Raw genomic sequence first — 12,064 nt, forward strand, 5'->3', positions numbered from 1 at the left:
TATGTCAGCCTACCTCCGGTCTGTGGGGTACAGTTCCACCGTGACCACATCAAGGGAATTCCACGCTGAGATGGTCAGTCCATTGTACAGACACAGCATGCCTATCATCATGGATTCGCTGGTGCCAAACCACAGGAAGAAACAGCTGATCCCTGAGAGTACCATGGAGCCACCTGCCAACAGAGGACAAAAGATTGTTTCCTGTCATCTCGGTAGAGTGAGGGCCCTTGGGTCTTAGAGCTCTCCCAAGAAGACAGTTCCATGGGGAAGCTGCAGACTGGGCTCTATGGAACTTAAGTTCAAGTGTACCCACCTGTCTGGAAGGCGGTCTAAATGCCTTTTGAATGTGTCATGCGCAAATGCACATCATCCCTTCTTCATCTACTTAAGTGGAAAAATATACATTAGCTACACATAATAAATTTTTCAGTCTGTAACTCATGGGGATTGCTCGTATGAAATGTAATTAGACACAATTTTCACTACAGTTCAGTCCTAATGCCAGACCTAAGGGATTTCTTTTTCTTTCTCTCTTTTTATTATTAAGAGATTTTCTATGGGATTTCTTATGGGTGTGCATTTCTAAGGGACAGGGAACAAGGTAGGAACCAGGTTCTCTCTAGATCACAGGGACAGCTGTTTTTCTTTCGATGAAGTACGTAAGCACACACCTAGCATTGTTAAGCGCCCAATTCGGTCCATCAGGAGAGCAGACACAATATTTCCTGGTAACACCGCCAATGTCCCAAGAAAGTTGACAAAATAAATCCAGTAGGCACTATAGTCATCGTCAAAAGTAATCTGGCATCCTGTCTTGTTGTGAAGAAACGTGCAGTTTTGAAATTCACTGTCGATGAACTTATATGGCTCAAAATCTGTGGAAACAAGAACGAATAAAATCCATCAAACTCCTGTCAGGTGCAAGCGGCATGATATGGACAGTAACAGAAATCCCACTGAGACTTCCAAAGAGAATCACAGGACTGCCAATTCTTTGGGGATCCCATGGTTGGGCTGACTTGACTTTTTGTGTTTCCTCACTGGAGCATGAGAGCTAGTCTGGAACCTGACATTGCAAAATAGCCGCACGGAGGGCTTCCTTTGTTGGACAAGGTACGAAATTAACTAACGTTTCCAGTTATCTTGATTCCCTATGACTATTGGCCCTTGCTAATTATATTATTGCAACAGGTTCTATATAATACAATTATAAAAACAACCCGTTTTAAATTATACCTAGGCTGACCTCGTCATTGTCATTTTTAGGGCCTCTGAGGCATACAGAAGGAACAGGACTCCCTTTGAGTGCGTGAAGCTGCCTTTATAATTTAAGGTCTATGTAGATGAAGTCACAGGAGAATGAAGGCCAGTCTCCCGTGAAGGTCATCGGCATCTATGCTATGCATCTTGTTGTTGTTGTTGCTGAACTTATCTCACCAAGAAGGATTTTACGTGGCGTTAGGATCAGCTAGCGGAGCTCAGGTCCGACCCATCATCTTCCTTGCTGGTCAGAAGTTTACCCTCCGCTCCCTCAGAACAGCTCTTCTTCTGGGGTCAAATGGGTTACAAGGCAATACTTGGCCTCTTTCTCATTGGAGTGGGGGCAGAACTGGCTCCTGACTGAGCGCCAGAAAGGCAGGATGGCTAACAGGGCAGACACTCATCTTCCTGTGGGGTCGGGACGTGATTCTAGACAACTATGTGGGGATGGGAGAACGTGGACAGTACAGTCATACAGACCAGGGCTCCAAGGTTAGTTGTTAGTAGGGTTACTATGTCATTTATTGTGACCAAGTCACGTAACTTTTCTAAGCCTCAGGTACTGTGAAAACTGCCTGAGACTATGAGTGTCTGGTGCCCCAGACTGGGTTGTCGGCTTCCTTTATTTCTCTGGGAGGTTTCTGAAGTTCCATTGCACACTCAGGGCTAAAGCATTCTAAGTTACTGAGCACAGCCACATACTGCTCCCTCTGTGGAGAGTTAAGACGGGCTTACTTAAACAAGAACCAAATTGTGAAATTAAGATTATCAAAACAAATAAACCCTCAGGGCAATTCTTTGCTTTAAGAAGTATTTCTCCGAAGGCTATTTATTAATTTTGCCCATTTTGAACTTGGGTAAGCCTCCATATTAAATCCAAGAAAGCAAAACAATGCCAGCTTGCCTTTGATTCAACCTGATGTGGGGGAATTGTCCATTCCCCACATATCTCCACTTGCCCTGCGAGCCTCTGGCCCCACCTGTCACATGATTATGACAGTGCTGCCAAGACAGAGGCCCTTCGAAGGCTCCCTGCTGCCACCGCAGGCAGTGCGAGCCATACCTTACCTGTGTTCTCAAACAGGGTATCAATGAATGTGCAGTTCTTGAAGTAGGTGTTGACTGAGGTCACGTCGTCAAAGGTGCAGGACTTAAACACTGAATCTTTGAAAGTTACAGACTTGAACTTGACTCCGAGGAATCTGTACAACACACACACACATACAAATTGACTGTTATCTACTCGAGTTCAAAGCTAAGTCAAATGGATAAGAACTATGGCGCCTTGCTATAGTCATCCTTAAGTTACAGCACCCTGCTATAGCCATCCTTAAGTTATGGCACCCTGCTGTAACCATTCTTAAGTTATGGCACACTGCTATAACCAGTGCCATCCTTAAGTTATAAAGAGCACTTTGTTTTTTGTTTTTTTTTAGGTACCTTACTTTTTCCCTCTTGGTTTTGGGTATACTGTTTTTGGCTGTACCCCTGTTCAATATTATTTCCTGTCAGGAGAAGCAATGGCACTCAAGTCTGGTTGGTTTTTCACAATGATGGCAAAAGGTCTTGAGATCTACAGCCGTGGCTCTGGATTGTTTGGTTTTCATCATTGTCCTCTAGCCTCTCCCCAGATTCCTTTTTTTGGAAAAGTCTCCATTGAGGACTTGCGAATCTCACGTGCAGATGTGTTAGTATCTGAACTTTATATTTTTACCTATATTTATATTTTACAGTGATGGAGATTGACCCCAGGGACTTGCACATGCCAGACAAGTGCTGTACCACTGAGCTATATCCCTAGCCCTCCGAGTTTTTCATAAAGTCTGTTTTCTAAGTTTAGAACTTTTGATGACAGAGCATGGGAGTTCTGCTTTGTCGTGGGAGGGGTGCCTGACAAGGGTGAGAAAATGCATACTGATTTCCTGGGGTCTTTGCCTTCTCACAGTCCAAAGGTATTCCTTGAGCTAAATCAAAACACAAGAGCCCCGTTGACCTTTGGAAACAAGCAGAATGATGAGATGGGGTCAGACACACTTTTAAGGTACTACAACGGGGAATTCTTGGTAGTGGAGGTGATAATGGGCTTAAGGAGCCTAATGTCTTAAAAGAAGAGCCTGCGAGTCATTGATATGGACTCGCTGAAGCTGTGGATAAGTGTGCACCAGTGAGTTTTGATTCTTTGTTAGAGACTCGGTGTATCCTTAGCAAGCCAAAGGGAGAACACTTGTTACCTCAATCTAGTAGAGAAAGAGACTAATCGGTACAGGCATGTGAGTTGATTGAAAGTAATTCCCTCTCCGCTGAATACTCCCAAAGTTTATTCACATCCTAATGCCCAAATGCATCTATCAATTGCAAATGTACTGTGGCCTCACAGATTAACCACCTTGCAATTCTCCACTCCAGGAGCCCACAGGAAAAGCAGGTGAATGTGCTGAAGGAGGCTGGAAAGGTTGTGAAGACTGGAAATTTTAAAATGAGCCTGAATTTGGAAAGGGGAAGCAGTCTTACTGTGTGATACACCCAGGGTGTTCCTGATGTAAAATTCCAATGGTTGAAGAAGAAAATGGTAAGCCTTAACCCACCACCTCCTGCTGTCTAGGGCCTTGGGAAAGAAGCCTCTGGACTCTCCCCGAACATTCTCCACACAGACAAGGAAGGACTCCGTATGCTATCTGTGCAGTCAACCTGGAGGGTATTCCACACAGGGGAATCCCACACAGCGAAGCCACCATTCAAAAGTGAGTAAGCAGTATTATTACAAATTTCTTTTGAAAGACAAAACCTTTCTTCTGTCATCTAAAATAAATGTTTCAAATGAAAAATATATATTTGCAAGGTTTTTCTTTGGGGTCCTAAAAAAATTCCCCCTATGTGTGCACATGCACTTTTGTGTGCATGAAGGAGTGTAGGCATGTTGATGCCATGGCACACGTGTGGAGGATAGAGAAGACTCTCTAGTGCTGTTCTAATAATAGTCCTTGTTGGAATAAGGTCTCCTTGTTGTTCACTGCCCAAGCTAGCTGGCCAGGGAGTGTCCAGTGATTTTTCTGTCTCCACCCCCATCTCTCCAAAGGAGTGTTGGGGTTATAAATGTGCATGTAATCAGGTCTGGCTTTTGTGTGGCTTCATCAGGCTTTAATGGGAAGTACTTTATACACTGAGCCATTTCCTCAGCCTGGTGTTTGGTCTTTCTAGACAGATTTTGGCAAGAGAGCCCAGGCTGGCCTCAACCTCAGTCTTTCTGCCTCTGCCTCCCAAGTGCTGTGATTCAAGGTGTGTGCCATCACATCCAGCTCAAGGATTTTCAGCAGAATTGTTAAAATTATTAATTACTATATTATTAATATACTGAACATTAGTTAGTAAACTAGACATCCAGCTTAGAATGTTTATAAATATTACTAAAATTATGACTGTCGCAGACACAAACAATATTTAAAACTGTTCTTTTTGTTGTTATTTTGAACACGTTCCTACTTTGTGGTACATACTATGTGCGGTGCTAGACTCGAACTCGCCACCTCCTGGCTCTCCATCCCCTGTGTTATTATATATAGTTATACAGTATTATAAGTATGTACCACCACACCCACTGTATCTTAGAAATTTCTAACGGAAGAACAGTACTTTTCGAAACAAATATTTATCCCACAATCACAGAATTTGATGCTCAAGCTCCCTTGAAATACACGTGCAGGTCATCAGTGGTTCAGGTGGGTGAGTGAGTCAGATGCAGGCCGCATGCATGGGTTATGGTTGGGGCTCTCCGGATGGTGGTTTATTTCTCCTACCATGACGGCCTCCATTCATCCATTTTCCACTGAGTGGTATGCTTTCTTCTTTCAATTTCATAAATTTTATTATTGAAAAACTTACTGGTAAACAAAACCATCATACACCTCCCCAAAAGATGATTAAGCCTCTTATTAGATGGCTAATTAGAATAATGACACCCCCCCCCCCATACTGGCAAGTATCCATTATCCAGGCCACAGGCATCCCACAAGTCTTTTTCATCTTAATGAACAGGTTTTTGCCTTCGGCAATTTTGATTATCTTGGATTTTTCTCTGTAGCTTTGGAGCCTTTCCTGGAACTCACTTTGTAGACCAGGCTGGCCTCAAACTCACAGAGATCCGCCTGGCTCTGCCTCTCGAGTGCTGGGAATAAAGGTGTGCGCCCAGCAACGATTATCTTGGAATTTTAAAAAAAATTCATCATTTTAAAAATTAAGACAATTTCCTAGGAATAATGAGCTGCTGTGAGTTCGTATCAGCGATTTCTGCTCAGATGATATGTAAATGAACATGATTCCCTTGTCTATCCATCTTTCTCTCTGACATGAGGAGGCAGACCCACCTCCCTGAGCCCCTGGCTCACCTAACATTCAGAGGCAGCCTAGTCGTGTGCTTATCCTTGCTAACCCTCTACTGTGTTCACAGCCCTTCACTTGGGGAGACCATTGCCGCTCCCAACTGACAGGCTTCCTGACACACTGAAGTCCAGCTCTTGCTCGGCACAGTGGAGACCTGAAATGCGGCCGCTTTCAGAGATGGGATACTGCCACTTACATCCCCATTTCTCTACTCTCTCTCTCTGGCCCTTCCTGTTTCCTTATGCGGTTCCCTCCTCTCTTCCCTAACTTGTGCATGGGTCTTCAAGGGCCTCCAAGCTCTCTTCTCATCCTGGGCTGTTAGCTCTGCTGCTCAGTGAGCAAGAGGCAAAGTGGGTCTCAGAAGTGACTCTGTTGTTTTTCATTCAAATTCCAAGAGGCATATGATTGGTTCTCTGCCAGTTTCTGCACTTGGTTGAAGTAACTGACATGTGCATATCTTTGAAGTGGATTTTAAATGATTAAAATCTATCCCCAAATAACTAATAATACATTTGAAAACCCCGCAGGCTTTGGTTATTATCAATTGTACACCACCACGAAGCCGGTGTTTGTGACTAGCTAGCAAGTTATGTCAACGTTTCCCGACCTGCCATTCTCGTACTCCATTCCCGTGTGGATCTGGTTTTCCATGGTAAAGTTAATGCTGAAGTTTGCGTATTTGTCTTTTTGCACATTTCTGGTTAGCAGGGCATACTCGTCAGACTGCAGATGTTTAATGACATCAGGGAACCAGACGGACAATCCATAGTACCTGCAAAGGCAAAGAAACATGTGTTTGTAACACGGACACAAGGCCTCCTGACATATTCAGAGCGGCAGTGGTTCTTAGGAGCACTTCCAGTTACTACTGGCCCCTTGAAACATTTGAACACATCATCACACAGTAATTGGTACACTACCCACCCCCCCTTGCAAAACCAAGGGGGAGAGACAGCTGGAGCCACCAGGTCTGTAATTCCTGAAGCCCTTTGGGAAGAGATAGGAATCTCAACCTGTCACCACACATAGTGCTACGGTCTGAGTGTGTCCCCTTCAAAACCGAATCCTAAATCCCACGTCACAGTATTAAGAGGTGAGGACTTTAGGCCGTGGGATGTTGTCATGGCAACATAAATAGATCGAAACACATGGCATGCTGGCCCTGATGTCATTCATACCAACCTGGGCTCTACCTCGAAACCCTGTCTCCTAGCCTGGTAGAACAGAGTCCTGGGATTCAGGAGGGAAGAGCTCTCAGGATGGCCTCTTTTACTAATGGAGCATCATTCTTGTTTCCTATATGACTGTGACACTGTTAGTCTGGAGCAGGAATCATGTTTCCCAGAGGGAATCAAGGCAGCAGAAAGGGACATTTGGTGTTTCTTTTCTCCCCTCTTCCTCCTCTGCTCCATTCTTCTCCTTCTCCCCTCTTTTTCCCCTCCCCCAGCCTTCTCTCCCTCACACCTGTCTTTCATTCTGAGACCAGGTCTCCTGTAGCCCAGATGGCCTCAGATGTTCCATGTTGTGTGATATTTTGTTTGTGTTCTGACAAATGGAGCTTGCTGGAGCCAGAGGGTGGAGCCAGCCACTAGCTGACCAAAATTAACCATAGAGGTGTGGAGGACTGTAGACAGAGAGGAGACAGGAAGTAGTGAGGCGGGGCGGAGAGAGGATCGAGGACAGAGGAACGGTAGAGGTAGGAAGTGGCTGGCGGCTGCTCCCTGCTTCTCTGATCTTTCAGGTTCTTACCCTGATATCTGACTCCTGCTTCACTCTGTAGCTGAGCAAGGCCTTGAACTTTCAGTCTTCCTGCCTCCAGTTCATCGCTGGTGGGATCACAGGCACATGCCACCACACATGCTTGCCAGGTGCTGGGGGATCAAACCAAGGGCTTCATGCATACCAGGCAAGCACTCCACTAGTTGAGTAGCCTGACTATCCAGGTTATTCCCACTCCCCGTCTCATGATCTCTAATGGGCGACTCTAAAAGCTGTGGCATGCTGCCAGGCTGTTCAGTCCAGGAGCCACCGATCACAAGCAGCACTAAGCCCCTAAAAGGTGGCCAGTCCAATTGGTGATGTGTTGGTAGCACTGAGTTTTCAAGTGTTATAAAAAAAAAAAAGAATGTAAAATCATTTATTAATAATGTTATATTGATCATAGATACTACTTGGACATAATGAGTTGAATAAAACAGTATTAAAATTAAATTTGCCTGTTCTTTCTCTTCTATGGGTGTCACTACCAGAAAATATTAAAAGGAATAAGTGGATCAAATTGTATTTACAACAGGTAGTGTTACTCTAATGCAGTCGTTTCCAAATTGTGATCCCTGGATCCATGTCCACGAACCTGGGCCGATCCAGGACATTATGCATCTGGGGTGGAGTACCCCAGGGAATTGATAATTCTGTTATATGCTCCAGTTTTCTTCTAGTTTACTCCAGTGACACTCAGGGGAGGAAGTGGTTTGCAAGTAGACTGAATTCAAGTCCTGGTCTTGTCATTTGCCTGCAGCGTGAACTTGGGCCCCTCGGCTCAGTCTTGGTCTACCACACTTAGGATGACTATACAGGGTAGAGGACTAACCATCTTCCACAGGCTGCTGCTCAGATAGAATGGGATGCCTACCACACCATGGGTACCCAAAAGACCAAATGAGTCATTGTAATCCTCCTCCTCCTCCTCATCGTCACCGGGACTGTTCAAACAGTTACTTCTCAGAGTCCTATAGATCTCCACCCCCATGCTCCTCACAGACTATGCACCAGGGCAGTGGGAGTGTGAGGGTGGCCAGTGAGCAAGCAATGACTCAGGGCTATAACACCAGGGGGTCACTCTCTAGGCAGAGTCACGAGGCAAAAGCTTGAAGAGGACAAGGAAAACACATTATCTTGGGAAGTCCACCATCATTGATGTGGAGTTTTAGCTGACGTTTTATTTACTTGGCAAACATTTGCTGAATGTCTTTTCAATAGTGGGCAGTGCTGAGATCCCAGAAAGGAAGTGATAAAACGTAAACTCTAGTCAGCAATGAGTAAGTTACCCAGATAATCCACTGGGTACTGGCTACATTGAGGACTTGGTTTTTCTTTATCTTTGCCCTTTTCATACCGAAGCTAATGGCAGGAACCGAATACTATTCATTTCCATCTCTTTCTTCTGAAATTACATGTTTTAGAAGTTGGGAGAGTTTACTTAGCATACCTCTCTCCCCCACCCCCACCCCCATAACTAGGGATGGAAGCCACGCCCTCGCACCTGCCTGGCAAGTGTTATACCACCCAGTTGTATCTCCAACTCTAAGCCGCCAAACTTGGAAATGGGGAATGAGATCACCTGGCTGACCAAGCTGCCTAGCAGAATGAGCTGCCAGGATCCCAGCCCAACGCATTCGTTCCCCTTTCCCTTCATCACACTTTGCCAACAGTAGGAAAGGGGCCTCTCTGCTTGCTGTAGTTTACAGATGCTGAGAGATGGAACCTGTATGGTTAATACTGGGCTCTACCAGGCACCCAGATCCTTTGGGCCTGACAAATGCAGGGTTATTATCTCATTGCTTTTTCTATAGAGATGAGGTGACAGGGTTTCACATACACATTCTGAGGCAGAGATATCGAGTATCAGTAAATAAAACCAGGATTTTACCCTCACCCATTCTTAGAACATGTATATGGCAGTTTTATTCATATGGCAACAACTATTTACTGAGGCCTTTGTGTGTGTGTGTGTGTGTGTGTGTGTGTGTGTGTGTGTGTGTGTGTGTGTAAGATGGTAGGATAAAACCCATTCCTTCATGGTGCTTCCAGAACGGGAGGTGATAGAATTTCTGGTCACTCCTCCAGCTACATGACCGCACATGCGCTGTCCAGTAGCCAAGCAAGAGGCTTAGTCATTCCAGGGCCTTATGTCCCACATAATCCGTGTGCTGCGTGATCACGCAATCTATGTGCATGCCTGGCATAGCTACATAAACCCATATGCGCATGTGCGGTGGGAGCCTATAAAAAGCCGGTTCCATCTTATCCCTTCTCTCTCTTCCTACACAATCATTTCCCATAGGCCTAACCTCCTCCCCTTCCCCTAATAAACTCTTGCAGTGGGTTTTCTCGTACGGTAGCTTTTCTTGCATGGTAAACAGTGCTACTTAATGATAACACTGTGCTGCATAATAACTAATAGGAGGCCCAACTCTTAATCTTGAAAATTTGGCTGTGAGCTTTAGTCTTTAATGACCATGTGAGCTCTCCAGCCCTCTTTTAGTCTATACTGTAGAATTTAAAAGAAGACTTTGGGGGAGCTGAAGAGATGACTCAGCAGTTACTAGTCCTTGCTGCACGCCAGCACCCATGCACCAAGCTGGCATTCTGCCAACACCTGTAACTCCAGCTCCAAGGAATCCAGTGCTCTTTTCTGGTGTCTGTAACGCATGCGCACATGCTCGCGCACTCGTGAATAAGTAAAATAAATCTTAAAAAACATTTTGTATAGTAGAAAATAGAAAGTGCCACAAGGAATAATGAAGCTGGGAAGGGAACAGGGAGTGGATGGGGAAATGGTGGTTTTAAAAAGGAAGGAAAGGAGGAAGGAGGAAATGGAGGGAGGGAAAAAAGAGGGAAGGAGAGAGGGGATAAGAGAGGATGAAGGCGCTAACTCAGGGATGCGGTCACTGAGGAGGTGATGCACGCATGCAGAGAGAGGTGAAGGGATTGAGAGACAGTGTTCTTGGTGGGGTGGTGCAGCCAAGGCCGAGCTGGAGGCGGAAACAGACTGTCAACAGGGAGAAGCAGAGCGGCCAGTGTGGCTGGGGCCCCCGAGCTGAGGAGGGACAGAGGGCAGCACACAGGTGAGTCACCCAGGGCATCATGTGACTTCCCAAATGCCACTCGGTTTGTCAGACCGGTTTCCCAGCAAGATCAATAGAAGGGTTAGTTTATTAGCTATAAAAACTGTGACTGTCAGCAGATGTAAAGTGCAAAAAAAAAAATCCTTTTTGGGCAAGTTAGCAGAATTGGGCCATATGAAAATGAGAGAGAGAGAGAGAGAGAGAGAGAGAGAGAGAGAGAGAGAGAGAGAGAGAGAGAGAGAGAGAGAGAACACAATGCAGAAAGGAAAAAAAAAAGACAAAGTAACAACTGGGAGTCACGATGCTGATTTTGTCCACTGAGAATTTAAATGTCACTTACCCAAAGGACAGGGTGAACCAAACAATTGTAAGCTTTATGGTGTTTTCTCTGACTGGGTAGTTGAAGCATCTCATAAAAGTCAACCAAATCTGTGAAATACAAGATGGTTAGTCGTCTTTCACAGTTACATAGCCCCACTCCCCATTCCTTTCCCTCAAATTATAAAAGTCAAGATTTTATAGAGCTGAATTAATTTCAGCTACAATCTTAGCATCAATCCAGATACAAAGGCTGGGATTTTCTTCCTTCCTTTCTTTTTTTCTTGCAGTACTAGTGACTGGACCCGGGGTCTCACGAATGCTAGACAAGTGCTCTACCATTGAGCTACATCCCCAAGCCTCCTTTTTACTTTTGTTTGTTTGTTTGTTTTTGAGACAGGTTCTCATTAAGCTTTCCAGGCTGGCCTTGAACTTTCAACCCTCCTGCCTCAGCCTCTTGGGTACCTGGAATTACAGGCCTTAACCAACCTATCTAGCAGCATTCAGTTTTCAGCTTCCTGGAGGTCAATAGATACCAAGACAAACTTTCCTCGCCCCAACTCCTGGCCTGACATTTTCCTTCCTCAAGATGGAGCATACTGGCTAGTCACTGAGCTGAAAGGGGTCCAGTTGCCTGGTCCTAGTGCAAGAGACAGGTATGCTAGACAGAGGGGACAAGTCCTCCTTGTGGGACAGGCACAGTCAGTCTCTCTTGTGACTACCCTGAAATGTCAGAAATCGACATGTAGATTGTCGTGAAACTCATACTTACTCCATACAGTTCTGTGCGGATCCGAACAAAACACCTCCTGTACCACGTTCCTGTGTCACTCTCAATCTCAATCAGCTCGTCTATTTGTTTGGGAGTTTTGATTTTATTTACCTGTGGAGAGCAACGGAGTCCAAAGTGCTGAGTTCTCTTCCCTGAAGTTGCTGAATTTAGGCTATTTATTTTAAATGAGCAAAACACAACTCTGAACAGAAAACGGTATTCGGTAAGAACTCTGCATACTCATGAGAACCCTGGCGGAGATCTACAGATCCAAAGGACATACAGAGGAACTGAACATGACTTAGTGATGGGGAATGCCATTGAGAAATGGGGAGGGGGTGCAAGTGGGGACGGGATGACAGGAGACAAAAATGCCTCCCTTTTCATCATGACCAATAAGACCAAGGTTCTGCACCTCAGGTTCTTATCTACAAAGTAATTATAATAGCACTGTGCTGACAGAGTCCTGTGAGGGTCTCAGGAGACACTG

The 12,064-nt window shown here is 45.2% G+C and overlaps 1 protein-coding gene across 1 annotated transcript in view; it reads right to left on the bottom strand.

Moving 5' to 3' along the window:
• Sv2c (synaptic vesicle glycoprotein 2C) overlaps window positions 1–12,064 on the bottom strand; it is a 186,942-nt gene that overhangs the window by 22,797 nt on the left and 152,081 nt on the right. The window contains exons 7-12 of the mRNA XM_006985749.4: window positions 11,575–11,685; window positions 10,825–10,913; window positions 6,245–6,409; window positions 2,329–2,462; window positions 672–875; window positions 14–173 (exon numbers count right to left, since the gene is read on the bottom strand). Of these exons, the coding sequence (XP_006985811.2) occupies window positions 14–173; window positions 672–875; window positions 2,329–2,462; window positions 6,245–6,409; window positions 10,825–10,913; window positions 11,575–11,685 (863 nt within the window). The remainder of the gene's footprint in view (window positions 1–13; window positions 174–671; window positions 876–2,328; window positions 2,463–6,244; window positions 6,410–10,824; window positions 10,914–11,574; window positions 11,686–12,064) is intronic.

Source organism: Peromyscus maniculatus, chromosome 15 (assembly GCF_049852395.1).
Source record: "Peromyscus maniculatus bairdii isolate BWxNUB_F1_BW_parent chromosome 15, HU_Pman_BW_mat_3.1, whole genome shotgun sequence".
Classification (NCBI taxonomy): Eukaryota; Metazoa; Chordata; class Mammalia; order Rodentia; family Cricetidae; genus Peromyscus; species Peromyscus maniculatus.